The following is a 16,619-nucleotide window of genomic DNA, read 5'->3' on the forward strand; positions in this document are numbered from 1 at the left end:
TTTACATCTCAATCTGCACATTACTTAGACATTTCATATGTACATAGTGTACATACGTGCATATCTGCACTCTATTTTTATTTTCATACTTCTCTCTCTCAACTGTAGCTGTGGCGTCAAGTGAATTTCCCCCTTGGAGGATGAAACAAGGTGTATCTTATCTTATCTTATCTTATCTTATCTTATCTTGTGCATATGTTGTAGTTTCTCACACGGTTGATCAGTTGTCAGAGAAAATACCCGTCGTGCTGATGATGATGAAGGTAATTATCTGCAGCCTCACAGCTCCTCTATGATGTTTTCTGTTTGTTTATTATGGAAAAACAACGGTAAAAATACATTAACTTGCTAAAAAATTAATTAAATTAGGATTGAGCATCAAAAACTGTAAAATAAATATTACTAATAATTTAAAAATTCTGAAAATTTGTCAGCAAAAATGCCACAAAAGCAGAATAAAAAACATAAAAATCACTTAAAGAATAGAAATGACCGATAAATACCAGGCAAACAATGGAAATTTATAGATTATCACCTGAAGAATGAATGAAGAAACTATAAATATATTAACATTTGTACTAAAAATAGAGGAAAATCCTGTAATTTAATCTGCTGAGCTCCTTCTACTACTGAAATGTTAGTAAAGATGCCATAAAATACCTGAAAATACATGGAAATGTTTTTGATCTGGCTGCAGTTTCACAGCAAATTACTGGATGAAAACATAAATAATTTTAATTGACAGCTAAATTCTAAAATGCTGCTGAAAGAAAATAGAAAATATTGGAAATGAAGAAAACTTTTGATGAATTTAAAATCATATAAACCAGCAAATGTGAATATTTGAGAGGTCGTCAGAGAAGTTTTGGTATTTTTACAGCCGATTAAAACTGTTGCTACAGCGTCAGGATCCTCTTTAAAGGTTAATTCATCTGTTTCTACAAAAATAAAATCAGTATTTATCACAGTTTTACTGGAATCTCTGCAGAAACAAACCACAAATTCAGCTTTTAAATAAAAAAATGTAAAAAAAAAAAAAAAAAACTCACCGGAGCTGCACAATATTATTTATATTTATAATAAAAAATAACAAAATCAGAAGTTTATTTGAGATTTTTATTGTGTTTTTCTGCTTTAAGAAGGTGAAGACAGAATAAAAATGTCCATAAATAAAATCGTATTAACACACCTGAATGTACAGCAGTAAACATGGAGGTCTGGAGGATGGAGAGCAGCAAAAACGGAAGTTTTATGTGTTTGTGTTGCTTTTGTTTTTATTTCTGGTAGTTTGAAGATGATGTTGAAGATCTGAGAGAGCGTAAACTGGTCAAGCTGTTCGATTCTAATCTCAGTAAACTCATGTTTCTTGTGTTTTCTTGCAGGTTTGTCCACACCCTCAGCGTCGGATGACCTGAAGCTTCTGCATCCATCAGGATACTTTTGGTTTTTGAGTTTTTCACAACACAGTAAGCACCGTCATGTTCTCAGGAGGTCACAGAAACACCTTCACACTCGTGCAGGAATCTCAAAACAGACGAACTTTGCACAAATAAACTGAAATCCGTCTCATCCGGAGCTGCTACAAGACTGCAAAGCATCATCCGTGTGGTGAAGCAGCACAGTGTCCTGGTTCAGTTTGATTCTGAGTGAAAAGAAACAGTAAAATCTTCATTCCCCCCCAAAAAAGGAGTGATTCAGTAGTGATTCTGTGATTGGACACCAGGTTGAGGTGTGATAGTTTAACTTATGGATGTCCAAAGTTGCTTTTTGCATCCAATCTGATCCGAGGCATTTGATTTTCCACAATCTGATTCCATTTTCCTTGACTATACACACTTTGAGTGTTGTAGTTTAGCTGTAGTACCATTTTAGAGCATTGTGGTGTTTTTGTGCCTAAAGGGGCACCATGGCAAAGTCTTTTGAGGGTCTTAATGACCTCCAGCCAGCGCACATGTCTAAATTGAAGCCTGGATCCATTAGGGCATAACTCCTACATCCCAGTGACACATATACAGAGGGTTCTCGACTTACATTGCTGTTGAGGTTTCAATGTTTATTGTTCAGTTCCAGATTTACCTAATGTCAGTGAACGTGCCATGTTTAGTTAGCTCACCTCTGATTGGCTGAGAGTCAGAGAGCTGGAAACGGCGGCTAATTCTGGAGCTAAGTTATGGAGTTTTTCTAGTTATTCTGGAGCTAAGTTATGGAGTTTTCTAGTTATTCTAGAGCTAAGTTATGGGTTTTTCTAGTTATTCTGGAGCTAAGTTATGGAGTTTTCTAGTTATTCTGGAGCTAAGTTATGGGTTTTTCTAGTTATTCTGGAGCTAAGTTATGGGGTTTTTCTAGTTATTCTAGAGCTAAGTTATAGGTTTTTTCTAGTTATTCTGGAGCTAAGTTATGGGGTTTTTCCTACTTATTCTGGCGTTGGCTACAGCCCACAGTAGCTGTGTGAAGGTTCAATAAACCACCAGAGAACCAGATAAAGTCTCACTCATTCATCACAGAGGGTCACTACAATATGTAGACTTGTTTTTAACAACTTGACTGATGTTCACCGGTGTTTTGTCCTGTTCCGAGCGTTTTACTATATCTAATTTCACTTCCATAGAGACGGGCTTTCCTTTTCTTCAAAGCATCAGCAGAGTCTGACTTAAGCTTGGAAGCCACAACGAAGACTAAGAATTTAGTGAATGCAGCACAATCCAAGGTGGAGTACAAGCGGTGAATGTAAACAAAGCTCTGTTATAGCGCTGCGTGACAACGTATTCGTCCGCTTCGATCATCAGCTAGTTCCACGTAACCAATTCCAACGTAATGACGAAGGTTAAACCGAGGACCCTCTGTAACCAGTTCTGACACAACGACGCAATGTTATAGGTCGAGGACATTGTAAACCGAGGACCCTCTGTAACAGCTTTAATTGTGGACTTTATCGTGTATCTGCAGCTTTGTCAGCAACATAAATGAGTAATCAGTGGGTTATTTATGAATATTGTTCCACGTATGAAGTACATCAGTCACACGTCCTACAGCAGATGTAAACAAAGCATCGTCTTAGGTTCTTGCCGATATCGATCGGCTATAAACTGTCTTGTCTGGTTTAAATAAATAAAATTCCAAATAAAATAAATAGAAGCGTCCCTGACTGCGTTCACAGTTTTCAGTCTGATCTGGAAATATGTCCGACATCATCGTCGCCACGAGGTCACATGACGTCCACGAAGAAGTCGCTGGGGTTTCCCATGGCCAGGCGGAAGGACTGCCGCGAGGTGGCGAGCTCGTGGCGCGGACCTCGAGGCGGAGGCGGGACGTCGTTGTTACCGTGGAGACCAGAGAAGGAGGTGGGGGATCGCCTGGTGCTGCTGTTGCCGGGGGATTCGGCCGCCGGCTGTCGGTCAGGTGATGCACTCGTTTCCTGTTTGGGAGGATCTGACTCGCTGCCTTTGGCTCCTCCTACTTCTTCCTTACGATCGTTGCTACAGTTCGATCCGCTGCTGCGACTTCCTGTAAAACCACATGAAAACATGATGGTCAATACATGAAATATCTATCAGGGGCACTCAATCTGTCGGTATGTTTTGATTAAGAATGTCCCGATCAAATGTTTTTACCCCAAGTCTGATTCCATTTTATGGGTAGAATCTTATAAGTCTAAGTCTAATACCATTTTCCCACATGCAGTGCACATGTAGTTTAAGAAGGTAAATGTAGTATTAGAGAGTAATTGTAGTGCTAGACGGTAACTGTAGTGTTAGAGGGTAAATGTAGTGTTAGAGGGTAAATGTAGTGTTAGAGGGTAAATGTAGCATTAGAGGGTAAATGTAGTGTTAGAGGGTAAATGTAGCATTAGAGGGTAAATGTAGTGTTCGAGGGTAAATGTAGTGTTAGAGGGTAAATGTAGCATTAGAGGGTAAATGTAGTGTTAGAGGGTAAATGTAGTGTTAGAGGGTAAACATAGTTTTAGCGGGTAAATGTAGTATTAGAGGGTATATGTACTGTTAGATGATGACTGTAGTTTTATAGGGTAAATATCGTGTTAGAGGGTAGGATGTTCTGAGGCTCCACAAGCTCCAGAAGACGTAGAAAACTTGTATTCTCTACAAAATGTCAGTAAATATATCATCGATCAGGTGTAGTTCCTGGTTGTTCCACCAGGTGGAGCCTCTTACTGTTTAATACTGTAGAGACCAGAGGAGGCATCACTCAGACTACAGTTCATGTTGGCAACCAGAGAGCATTGTGGGGGTTTAGCTAATATAGGGGCACCATGACAATGACTACTGTGAGGCTTAATACGTCCGAACAGAACTCAAGAGCTTTAGATGAACTGTGAACAGTTGATTTATAAGGACTGATCCATGATGTTGTACTGTTACCTTCACTGTGTTGACTTCCTCCTCCTCCCCCCCAGGCTGGGAGCTGGTGCATGGGGTGAGGCGAGCTGTAGGGGTGAGGAATGGGGTACTGGTAGGGGAAGGCCGGAGCCGGGGGGTCGCAGTCAGATCCTCCTGCTCGAGTGGAGCCTCCATCTTGGTCCAGCAGACTTAGACCACCCATATCTGAGGACAGGGAGACCAACAGTAACTTTAAGTCAGAGAAACCCTTAAAGCTATAGCAATACAATATCTGGGAACTGGAGTGTTCTTGTGTTTTTACTGTCTCAATTTCATAGAAAAAATACCTTACAAAAATAAATATTAACCATCTGAATTCCAAAACCTGCTGGTGGGTTTGAAACGCATGTTAATTTTAAAAAAAAGCTAAGGGTAAATGTAGTAGTAGAGAGTAAATGTAGTATTAGTGGGGAAATGTAGTATTACAGGATAAATGTAGTGTTAGAGGGTAAATGTAGTGTTAGAGGGTAAATGCAGCTTTAGAGGGTAAATGTAGTGTTAGTAACCGTACCAAAAAACACCCAGAAACTGCTCAGAGTTCAGAAGGTTGATGTAAAATTTACAGTCCGACATTCAGTCCTTTGTCACCATCTTGTGGCCACTGGCCATACTGCAGCTTCAGACACCAGTTTGGTTCAGGTGTTCACATTTACAGGTGTTCACATTTACAGGTGTTGTTGAGGCATGCAGCAGGTTAACTACGGATTATTTACTTCCTCACCTCCACAGAGGTCTCCGAACACGTAGTAGCACTGCTCGGAGAAGGTGACCTTGTTGACGGTATGTCGGATGAATCCGGCCTTCAGCAGGTTGCCGGCGTACTTGCGAGCTTCGCGACGGTCGGTGAAACCTTCCACGTTTCGATGCAGCCAGTCGACCACATCTGAACCTGGAGGACAGAGGAAGCAGCAGTCAGAGGCTTAGTTAGGCTCCTGAAGAGACCGAAAAGAACCTCCGTTCTGTCGGACCATCCTTACCAATGAAGGCGTTGGGGATGGTGATCTTCAACCACATCCTGTCCCGGACCTCCAGGCCCGACTCCGGATTGGCCATCGCCTTGACGATCACCGTCATGTCGCTGTGGATGGTGAGTTGGTTTTCTTCATGCACGCCTGGAAAAGCAGTAGATTACAGTTGAATGGTCACATGATGAGTGGATGAATGCTGCAGTGGCTGATGGGAGTCGTACCGTAATGTGGGAGGAGACTCCCCGTCATGGCGGCGGTGTGGGACACCCAGGCAGCCGGGTCGATGGGGCGCACCGGCTCACCTGTGGACAGATTCCCGATCAGATTACTATATGTAGTATCACATAAATAATGCCACCTGTAATGTTGAGAACTCACTTCTGGGCAGCGTGAAACAACCTCGAGGGTTCGGATCCCAACACTTCGCCACCGTCAATGTCACCGGACTGCAGCAGAAAACAGAAACATTCAGTCAAACATCTCATCTTTTGATGTGAGGTCAAGACTCATCGGTCCCAGAAAGTGTTCCTGATATTCTGTCTACCTCATTAATTCAAACAGGGTCTGAGGATGCAGTACCACTATTGACCACCAAAGATCAGCTCAAAATCAGACAATTCCACATTCAGTAGTTTTAGGGTCTTTATAGTTCTTTTTATGGAGTAGCAACAGTTCTGGTGTTAGTACTAGCAGTAGTTTGGGAAGAGAAACAGTAGTAGCAGTAGTCACTATGGAGCTAGTAGTAGCAGTAGTAGTTATAGGGTTAGCAGTTGTAGCAGTAGTCAGATAATTGGTATGGGTAGTTATGATATACATCAGTATTAGTAATAGTTTGTTTTAGCAGTAACCATTATGGTGATAGCAGTAGTAGTAATTAAGGTATCAGTAGCAATTATGATGTCAGTCGTAGTTGTAACAGGGCTGTTAGTACTGGTAGTAGGAGCACTTGTAGTGGTAGTAGTACAGATGGTGTTAGTAGTTGAAGTAGTACTCATGGCATTAGTAGGAGTGCTGGTGGTAGAAATAATAGTAGTAGTACAATAGTATTAGTAGTAGGAGTAGTAGTAGTAATGGTGATAGTAGTAGTAGCCGTAGTATTAGCAGTAGTGGTACTTATGTTGTTTGCAGTAGTAGTAGTAGCAATTATCATGTTAGTAGTGGTTGTAGTGCTAGTAGTAATGATGTGTTAGTAGCAATACTTTTAATGTTCTTACTAGTAGTAATATGATATTAGTAGTGGTAGCAGTTATGGTGTTAGTAGACATAGTGGTACTTATGGTGTCATTCATAGTAGTTATGATGCTAGTAGAAGTAGTAGTAGTTATAGTGCTAGGAGTAGTACTATTGGTAGTAGTTAGGCGTTGGTATGATGTTAGTAGTAATAATGGTGCTTGTAGTGGTGGTAGTAGCTATAGTAGTAATTGCAGTAGTAGAAGTAGTAATGGTGTTAGTAGTAGTAGTAGTAGTATTAAATCAGTGTGACCCTGGTTGGTGGACGATCTCTCTCAGGACTCGAACAGCGTCGTCGTTACTCATGTTCTCAAAGTTGATGTCGTTCACCTGAAGGTCATAAGACAGCAGTATTATTACAAATACCAAATACTATATGAGGCAATTATCGGTAGCACATATGTAGTACATTAGTAGTATACAGCACCTGCAGCAGCATGTCTCCCGGCTCGATGCGTCCGTCTGCTGCCACAGCTCCTCCCTTCATGATGGAGCCGATATAAATCCCTCCATCGCCTCTGTCGTTACTCTGACCCACGATACTGATGCCCAGGAAGTTATACCTCTCTGACAGACAGACAGATGGACAGACGAACAGATGGACAGAACTCAGTGCAAAGAGTATATAACCTGTGAACTAGTTGTGGTTTCAGATGCAACTTTACTGTGACTCTCTTCGGCTTGTGAACAGCTGTTGATGAATAAACTCTTCCTGCCTCCATTTTGCTGCACATCTGGTTAACACATTTGGTTAACAAAGATTATTCTGCTGACTCCAGTGAAATAAAACTTTCCTACAGCTGAGTCCTCATGTAACCAGGTCACAAAATGTTGGACCTGACCCCCAACAGACCTGCAGGAAACCTTTCTCGACTTCCATTTTCCAAAACTAAAATGTCTGAAGATACTTAGACCTGATCTAGCCCTGAGTGTTAAAGATCTGGTCTAGAATGTAGTGGATTTAATCTCTCATGTGGTGGACCTGGTCTATAGTGGGCTGGATGCAGAATGCAGAGGACCTCATCCAGAATGTTTTGTTTGGTGCACCAGGTATAGAATGTGGTTGATCAGGTCTACAGCGCAGTGACTATCATTTGTAATGGAGTGAATGTGGTCGAGATTGTGGTGGATCCGAACTAGAATGTAATAGACCTCATCTAGACTGTGGTAGACCAGGTCTAGAATGTGTTGGACTTGGTCTGGAGTACAGTGAACATTGTCAGGTATTCAGACAACCAAGTCTGAAATCTGGTGGACCTAGTTTACTATGTGGAAGACATGTTTTAGTCCAGTGGACCTGGTCTAGAGGATGGCAGACCTGGTCTAAAATGAGGTAGACATAGACTAGAAAATGATGGACCTGGTCTAGAGTGTAGTGAACCTGGACAAGACTCTGGTGACTCTGATCTTGAACTTGGTCACCCAAGTCTAAAATGTGTTGGATTGGGTCTAGTATGTGGAAGACATGTTTTAGTCTGGTGGACCTGGTCTTGAATGTGGTGGATCTAGTCTGGAATGTGTTGGATCTGCTCTGTAGTAGGGTGAAACTGCAATAGTATGTGGATGGCATGGTAGGGTCTGGTGGATCTGGTCTTGAATGCATTGGAAATTGTCCTGAAGGTGGTGGATGTGATCTAGAGTGTGATTGACATGAACAAGAATGTGGTGGACCTGGACTATGATGCAGTATGGTCTGGTGGACTTGGTCTATAAATGTACTGAACCTGGTCTAGACTCTGGTGGACCCGGTCTATAAAGGTCTTGAACCTGGTCTGTACTCACCCATGTTGAGGGTTACAGTGATGATGTTGAGCGACATGGTGGAGTCAGTGACACTGCTGAAAGACACAGACTGACAGACAGAGTGACAGTTATAGACAGTTATAGGACAGACAGAGAGACAGAGAGACAGTTTTAAAGAGAGTTAGAAACAGAAACAGAGCGAGAAGAGACGTGTTGACAGGAAGACGAAGGACAGATCAGATCAGAGACTAAACTGGACTGTTTGACTTCATCGGGTGAAATCAATGATAGATAGATTTTAGATAAAACACAATAAAACTCTGGACTCTATCATTAATGTCATCTAATGTGTGTGTGTGTGTTTTTGTTCATGTGTGTGTGTTTACCCTCTCCATTCGTGGTGTTTTTGGTTTCCGGTGGCGGCGGCGTTGTCGCCTGATGAGTCGTGGCGAGGAGCTGCTCTGCTCTGTTGATTGGCTGAACCTGGTGTGACATCACAGAGGGGAGACACACCTGGATGAGTTTGTGCTTATTAAGCAACAAGATGACCGTCCAATCAGAGAGATTTTAAAATATAAAACCAAAAAAGCAAGTGAGCCTAATAAAAAAAGAAAAATTATGAGAGTTTAAAAAACAATGTTATATTACAATAAATAATTCAGTAATTACTAAAATAATGCATACTAATAAAATTATTAATATAGAAATAAAAGTTAAAATAAGTAATCAAATATACCCTCAAATAGCAAAATTTTATAGCACTAAAATAAAATATAAATTAATTTAAAAATGTATATTTTATAAATATTCCAAAATTATGAGCAAAATAAAAATATAAAACTACATTTAGAATTGTGAGAAAAATAATAATGTAATCAATATTAATATCATTATGGAGTATAAGAGATTGAATTTTTTAAACGAAATCTTACATCACTATAAAAATAATGCTTAACAGTTACATCTTAAAAACATTATAATAAAAATATATAAATAACACCAACATAAAACACACTGAAAAATAAAAACAAAAAGTCCCCCAAAAGACAATAAAAAGTAACAAATAAAAGGTAAAAATATAAAAAAGAAACCTTGTAATTACAAAAGAAAACAAAAAAATAATATATTAGAAATTAGTTGACTTCGACACTGTCATGATTGTTATTATCATTATTATTAAAAGAACAACAATAACAAAAATGAACAGTTAATATAAACCATGCAACATTTAAATATGCAGATTAGGAAAAGTGAGCATATTTAAAAATCAAAATGAATATTGGAAAATGTCATATCTACATACCTTTGAAAATATTTAAAATTGAAATAAAAATAATATAAATTTGTAAAATCAGATGTAAAGCAGTAAAAATCCAGAAATGTCACAGTGTAAGAAAAGAGGATTGTATGAAAAATAAAAAAAGTAGTTTTGATGTAAAGATGACTCAGAATCAGCATCTGAGTCTGGAACATTATTTCTGCTCTCAGATCAACAGGGATGCTTTTATCTGCGGGACAATACAAACTGCACCGCCAGTCACATGACCAGCAGCAGCCAATCAGAGCAGCAGAAGGAGATTGCGAGTGAACGGGTTTACTAGAGCAGAAGAAGACGCCCTGAGGGCAGGTGAGCGTCAATGAACTGACCAATCATAGGCAGAGCTGCTGCTTATGTCATAGAGGTACATGACAGTGTTTCTGTTCCCATTCAGAGCTCTTAAAGGGACAGTTCAACATTTCATACATCAGTGACTAGCCTAGCTTAGCACAAAGACTGAGAACAGGTGAAAACTGTTAGCCTAGCTTAGCATTAAGACTTAAAAGGGACTGAAACTGTTAGCCCTGCCTACCAAAAAGACAGAAAGTAGAGGAAAACTTTTAGCTTAGCTTAGCATCATGACTGGAAGCAGAGGGAAACTGTTAGCCTACCTTAACACAAAAACTGAAAACAAAGAATTTTTTTAGCCTAGCTTAGTATATAGACTGGTGGTAACAGAAAATTGCTAGCTGACTTTAGCACAAAGATAAAACGCGTAGGGAAACTATTTGCCTAGTGTAGCACCAAGACAGGAAGCAGAAGGACACCACTGAAATAGCTTAGCGCAAGGACTGAAAACAGAGGGAAACTGTTAAGTCTTGCTTAGCATAAAGACTGAAGACAGAGGGGAAGTGTTAGCCTAGCATAGCACAAGGATGTGTGTCTGGTTGTGTAGTATTTGTGTGTCTGTGTGTAGTATTTGTGTGTGTGGTTGTGTAGCATGTGTATGTATGTTTCTGACCTTCCTCCTGAGTCTTCCTCAGATGAACAGAAACTCGTCGTCTCCAACTCGCTGCTCTGTTGGGTCGATGAGCTGTCACCTCCACTTTTTGGCCCCGCCCCTTTCTTATCAGTTGGTTGGTGGGCGTGTCCATTCAGACGTCCACCTGCAGAGCCATCAGCCAATCAGAAACACGGATGTCAGGTGTTGTTGTGTGTTTTGTTGTCATCTCTCTCTCTCATTCCATCTGTGTTGTCTTACCTCTCTCACCACCGTCTCTCCTCTGCCTCTCTCCAGGTGAGACGGCAGGTTTGACCTCTGACCCCTGCAGGTCGTCATGGCCGATGGCAGCAGCACTGACACACATAAACACAAATACAACACGTACTGTACATGTCCTGTGTAGTACTGTGAGTATACAATGTGTACTCAGGTGTACTCACTGGAAGGACGGAGGTCTGGAGTCTCCGATCCCACCTGTCCTCTCTATGGGGGGTGGAGCCAAACAGGTGGGCGTGGCTATAGACTGGATGTCTGAGCCCCTGAAATCTGGCTGACAGTCTGATGACACCAGCTGCAGACAGGAAGTGACACAATAAACACCTGAGGACACCTGGTTAGAGTGGGCTGGCCTGCTCTATTAACGTAAGAACATCTTAGGCTAAGGTTAGATTAAGGACAGGTTAACGTTAAGGTTAGATTAAGGTTAGATTAAGGTCAGGTTAGGGTAGACGTACACATACACCACCATTCAAAAGTTTGGACACACCTTCTCATTTAACGTTTTTTCTTTATTTTCATGACTATTTACATTGTAGATTCTCACTGAAGGCATGGGGTTGGGACCATCAGTTGTGTTGTGCAGAATCAGGTTGGTCCACTGTTGACAGTTCTATTGAACAGCTGTTAGAATCCATATTATGGCAAGAACCAATCAGCTAAGTAAAGAGAAACGACGTCCATCATTACTTTAAAAATTGAAGGTCGGTCAGTCTGGAAAATTGCAAAACCTTTGAATGTATGCCCAAGTGCAGTCACAAAACCATCAAACACTACGAGGAAACTGGCTCACAGGAGGACTGCCCCAGGAAAGGAAGACCAAGAGTTTCCTCTGCTGCTGAGGAGAAGTTCATCCGAGTCACTAGCCTCAGAAATCGCAAGTTAAAAGCAGCTCAGATTAGAGCCCAGATAAATGCCACACAGAGTTCTAGCAGCAGACACATCTCTACATCAACTGTTCAGAGGAGACTGACCGATCAGGCCTTTATGGTCAAATAGTTGCTAAGAAACCACTACTAAGGAAAAGCAACACTTAGAAGAGATTAGTTTGGGCCCAGAAACACTAGGAATGGACATTAGACCAGTGGAGATCTGTGCTTTGGTCCGATGAGTCCAAATATGAGATCTTTGGTTTTATCCACCATGTCTTTATGTGACACAGAAAAGGTGAATGGATGGTCTCTATATGCATGGTTCCACCATGAAGCATGGAGAAAGAGGTGTGATGGTGTGGGGGTGCTTTGCTGGTGACACTGTTGGGATTTATTCCAAACTGAAGACACACTCAACCAGCATGGCTACCATAGCATTCTGCAGTATTGCGTTTAGTTGGACCATCATTTATTTTCCAACAGGACAATGACCCCAAACACACCTCCGGACTGACCAAGAAGGAGATGGATGGAGTGCTGCTTAGGTCAGATGATCTGACCTCCACAGTCACCTGACCTAAACCCAATCCAGATGGTTTGGAGTGAGATGGGTTGCAGAGTGAAGGCAAAAGGGCCAACAAGTGCTCGGCATCTCTGGGAACTCCTTCAAGACTGTTGGAAAACTATTTCAGGTGACTACCTCATGAAGCTGATTCACTGAGAATCTACAATGTAAACAGTTGTAAAATAAAGAAAAACCTTGAAATGAGAAGGTGTGTCCAAACTTTTGTCTGGCGGTGTAGGTTCGTGCATATGTGGTTCTTACCCAACAGACGACTCGTCCGTTCACAATAGGCAGCCTGGCATCATCATCACTGATCTCCTCTTTAACCACCCTGCAACACACATCACCATCATCATCATCATCATCATCATCATCAGGAATTCAGGAATCAAACCAAGTGAATACAAAGTAATACAAATATTACATACAATAGTACACCCAATGTGCAAAATGACTTAAATGTCAAATAATTCTCCGTAAATACTATCATGCGCATCTATCTATGTCTACATCATGGCTCCACATGGAAAAGATCTGACAGAGGTACTGAAAAATCTGACACTTCACAAGGACGGAAAAGGATCCAGAAATATCAAGTAAAACTCAGTGAACCACAGAGTCAGCAGTAATCAGGAGGTACAGAAGGAGTCGTAGTCCCACTAATCATGGCTGCAGTGGTCTTCCCCCTAAAATGACTCATCAGACAGTGAACTACTTTCCCAATTTGAGTGTGAAAAACGATCAGCAGCTGCTTCAGACTTGGTACAGGAGTTATTAATGGAAATCAGAGTTCCTGTGAAGCTCAGAACATCAACCTCTATGAACGAAATCGAAAAATAAAAGCTTTTGCTGCTTTTTGGCAAAGCGTCCACATGAAGCTTTCCAAAAGAACATTAAAAGAAGCCTGATGAAAGTTGGGAGAACATTCTTTGGTTAGATAAAGGTAAATTTCTTTCAGTTTGTTTGGTATGAACCAGACCAGGACTGCCACAGTGGATGCATAGTCCTGACAGTGAAGAACATAGGCGGTAATGTGATGGTATCGATACTGTATTTTTAATATCATGAATCTAAAGTGTCAGATTATAATGTGACATCAGAGGTAATACTCTACTGTTCAACTTGGAAGTAATCAGATTACTGTAAGTGGATTACTTTTACAATTTAGAGAATTGAAACGGTATTGTCGTGGGCATTTGAATTTCCCTCAGGATTAAAAAAGTATCAATCTATCTATCAATATTCTATGCATCTATCTATCCATCTATCTATCTTTGCACTGGATGTTCTTATTTCTGAGGCATAAAGGGGGTCCTCATTTTACAACATACTCGACATACGGCGTTTTGGTGTTTTATCGGAACAGGCTATGTGGAACTAGTTGCTGAGCCAGGCGGACAAATACGTTGTCTGCGGTGCTATTACACGGCTTTGTTTCTATTCTCCAGTTGTACGCCACCTTGCATTGTGCTACATTCTAACATTCTATCCTTCATTATGGCTCCTAAGCATAAATCAGACTGATGGAGCTCTGACTTACAGAGAAAATCAACCCGCCTGTACTGTAAACCTTCAGGTCTTTCCTTGTCGTCGCTACTTTTACTGTTGGTAATTTGATGCTAATACTTTATGCTAGCTGTATCAAAGTAACATAAATCACATTATTTGCTTATTTAAGTAATTATATTAACATTGTTTTAACATATTTACGGTATTTTTATGTTACACTATTATTTAATAGCATTTGAGTGGGTAAACTTTATTTACACGCTGACGTTAATTGAACAAAACAACACAGATATTGTGTGAAATCCTTTAATTTCCTCTGCCGGTCGTCCAGCCGCTCTGCTCTCCTGATCCTAATCAGGCCGACCGTCTCGGATCAATACTGAGGATTATTGGAGGGCTGACGGCGAACAAAGCCTCAGCTGGAGCGGCTCAGCTCCTCTGCAGCAGGATTTCATCAGAGAGAATATTAAAGAGCTTTTGGTTTGAACAGATACAGTCTGTTATATAAGCTGGCGGTTGGTGGGGATTAAATAAAAGCTGTGATTATTAAACATCCATTTGTAAAAATATCCTGAAGGTACGACGGACGCATCAACAAAAACAGAAGGTGGAGGATAAAAATAGAGACGCAAAGTGACCCAGATATATAGGAACACATGCTGCATGTTTAACACGTCCACATACATGAACAAACCGAACACGCCTGCTGCTCTTCTACACGTGAACATTTGGAGAATGTCAATGTGTGTGAATTTACTGCGGATGTTCATGGATTTATGTCTAATCAAACCTCTGTTCTCTTCATGTAGTCTTAATTTTGTGTTTTCAGTCTGAATCCATAAATAAGACACACAATTCAACACAAAGCAAACAGTACGAAACACTGTGAAACAAGACACAATGAGAAAACATGACACAGCACGTTATACAACACAACATGACTCAGCTCGATGCGATACTATACACCACAACATGACATATCACAACGTTACAATAAAATACTACACTACACACATTAATACCATACGACATGTTATGATATGATGTAACACAACACAATGTGATACGATGACACAGCATGACGCAATAAGACAACACAATACTACACAATGCGGTGTGATATCAAAACAGTACAATGTGACGCAATGCAACATGACATCATACAACACAATACAACAAAACACAACAACATAATATCACACAAGACAACACAACACGATACAACACCACGACACAATGCAACGCAACTTGATACAGCACAACACAACATATCATACAACACGATACAAGGCAACACAACTTGATACAACACAACAATGTGACATGACAACATAATACGGTGCGATACAATACAACATAACATGACACAACTCAACACAACACAACATATTGCAAGACAACACACTACAATACAACAATGTAACAAACACAACATGACATCAGTCCTGATACACATATATTTGTATATATGTGTGTATTTGTGTATGAGGACCGCCACAGTGGTCTCATAGCCTGACAGTGAAGAATTGAGTTGTCATGGTGATGACGTCTGTAATGTATCTGATACAATATGATGAAACACGACATGATAGGAGAAGATAGACATGACGTCACAGCAACACAACAACAACACAACAGCAACACAACCGCAAACACTTTAAAACATTAGAGTGGAACAAAGTGGTTGAAGATTATTTAACTGATGTTTTCATTCAGTTTTAATTTCCTAACACAAAATGACAGTTTAGACTCTAATCTTTATTTAAATTAAATCTGCTCTGAGTTCAAAGCTTTCTGATTGATTGATTATTAATGAGGCTGTTTAATCTGATTTATTATTAATATTTATTGTTAGACTGCAGCCCTGACACGTGTTTGATTTATTCATTATTTATTTCTTTTCTCACCCGAAGTCGTCGTCCACCGACTTGAAGAAGAATTTCACGTTCGGTTTGTTCACGACCTGCTTGAAGTCGGCCAGGGTGACGCGCTGCGCGGGCACGTTGATCCGGACCAGGTAGGGGGTCTCCTGGTCGTCCAGGTGGTAGATGACCCGGGTCTCCTCCGCCATGCTGTCCCCCATGGAGCCCCGGCGGCCCGGCCCCGGAGCCGCCGCCGGCCTGGAGGAGGGGATGCTGGGAGGCGGAGAGACACCTGCCGGTTGATCCTCCGGTCTTCCGGTCCTTCGGTCCGTCCTCCAGTCTTGGTCTCCGTCGGTCCCGGTCTCCGTCGGTCCGTCCCGGTCCGTCCGGCTGCTCCGAGCTCAGTTCTGGTCCAGATGTGTCTCCAGCTGCTGTGATGCTCCGTCTGCTCCAGCTGTCAAACAAACACTTTGCGGCTGCGCATTGCTTCCTGGACCCTTCAAAATAAGAGCTGATGACTCTGCAGATGAAGAAAACACCTTTAACTCTCGTTGTCCTGCGGGACAAAATTGACCCGTTTTAAAGTTTGAAAATGTGGGGGAAAAAATATTTTCACAATGAAACTTCTGATGCCCACATTTTCAACATTTTTGGGAAATCTTTGAACACATTTGTTGGGGAAAAATGTTAAAAATGATTAAGAACATTGGCATAAAAATCAACCAAAACCCAGTGAAATTCCCTGGATTTTGGTTGATTTTTATGTGAATGTTTTGCTTGGAAGACAGCCACCATTATGAGACTAGTTTTGTAGTTGTTTATCAAACTAGTTATCCAGATTTTGGTCATTCCAGCCAACTAGTCGACCAATTAGTTCAGGTCTTTCTTCCTTTAGCAAGTTAGAAAACATTTATAAGGCTTTTGTAAATATAATTCTAA

The 16,619-nt window shown here is 40.9% G+C and overlaps 1 protein-coding gene across 1 annotated transcript; it reads right to left on the minus strand.

Annotated features, from left to right (window-relative positions):
• Positions 1–1,102: 1,102 nt before the first annotated feature.
• On the minus strand, positions 1,103–16,160 carry LOC110970083 (segment polarity protein dishevelled homolog DVL-3). The gene is made up of 15 exons (XM_022220296.2): positions 15,726–16,160; positions 12,571–12,640; positions 11,037–11,167; positions 10,855–10,949; positions 10,615–10,759; positions 8,722–8,818; positions 8,375–8,444; positions 7,020–7,159; positions 6,846–6,922; positions 5,741–5,808; positions 5,584–5,664; positions 5,372–5,506; positions 5,116–5,283; positions 4,377–4,559; positions 1,103–3,504 (listed from the first exon to the last, which is right to left on the minus strand). Exons 1-15 carry the CDS (start codon positions 15,899–15,901, stop codon positions 3,206–3,208), a joined length of 1,935 nt encoding a protein of 644 aa, XP_022075988.1. The 5' UTR covers positions 15,902–16,160; the 3' UTR covers positions 1,103–3,205.
• Positions 16,161–16,619: the final 459 nt, after the last annotated feature.

The sequence above is a fragment of the Acanthochromis polyacanthus genome, chromosome 13 (genome assembly GCF_021347895.1).
Source record: "Acanthochromis polyacanthus isolate Apoly-LR-REF ecotype Palm Island chromosome 13, KAUST_Apoly_ChrSc, whole genome shotgun sequence".
NCBI classification, from domain to species: domain Eukaryota; kingdom Metazoa; phylum Chordata; class Actinopteri; family Pomacentridae; genus Acanthochromis; species Acanthochromis polyacanthus.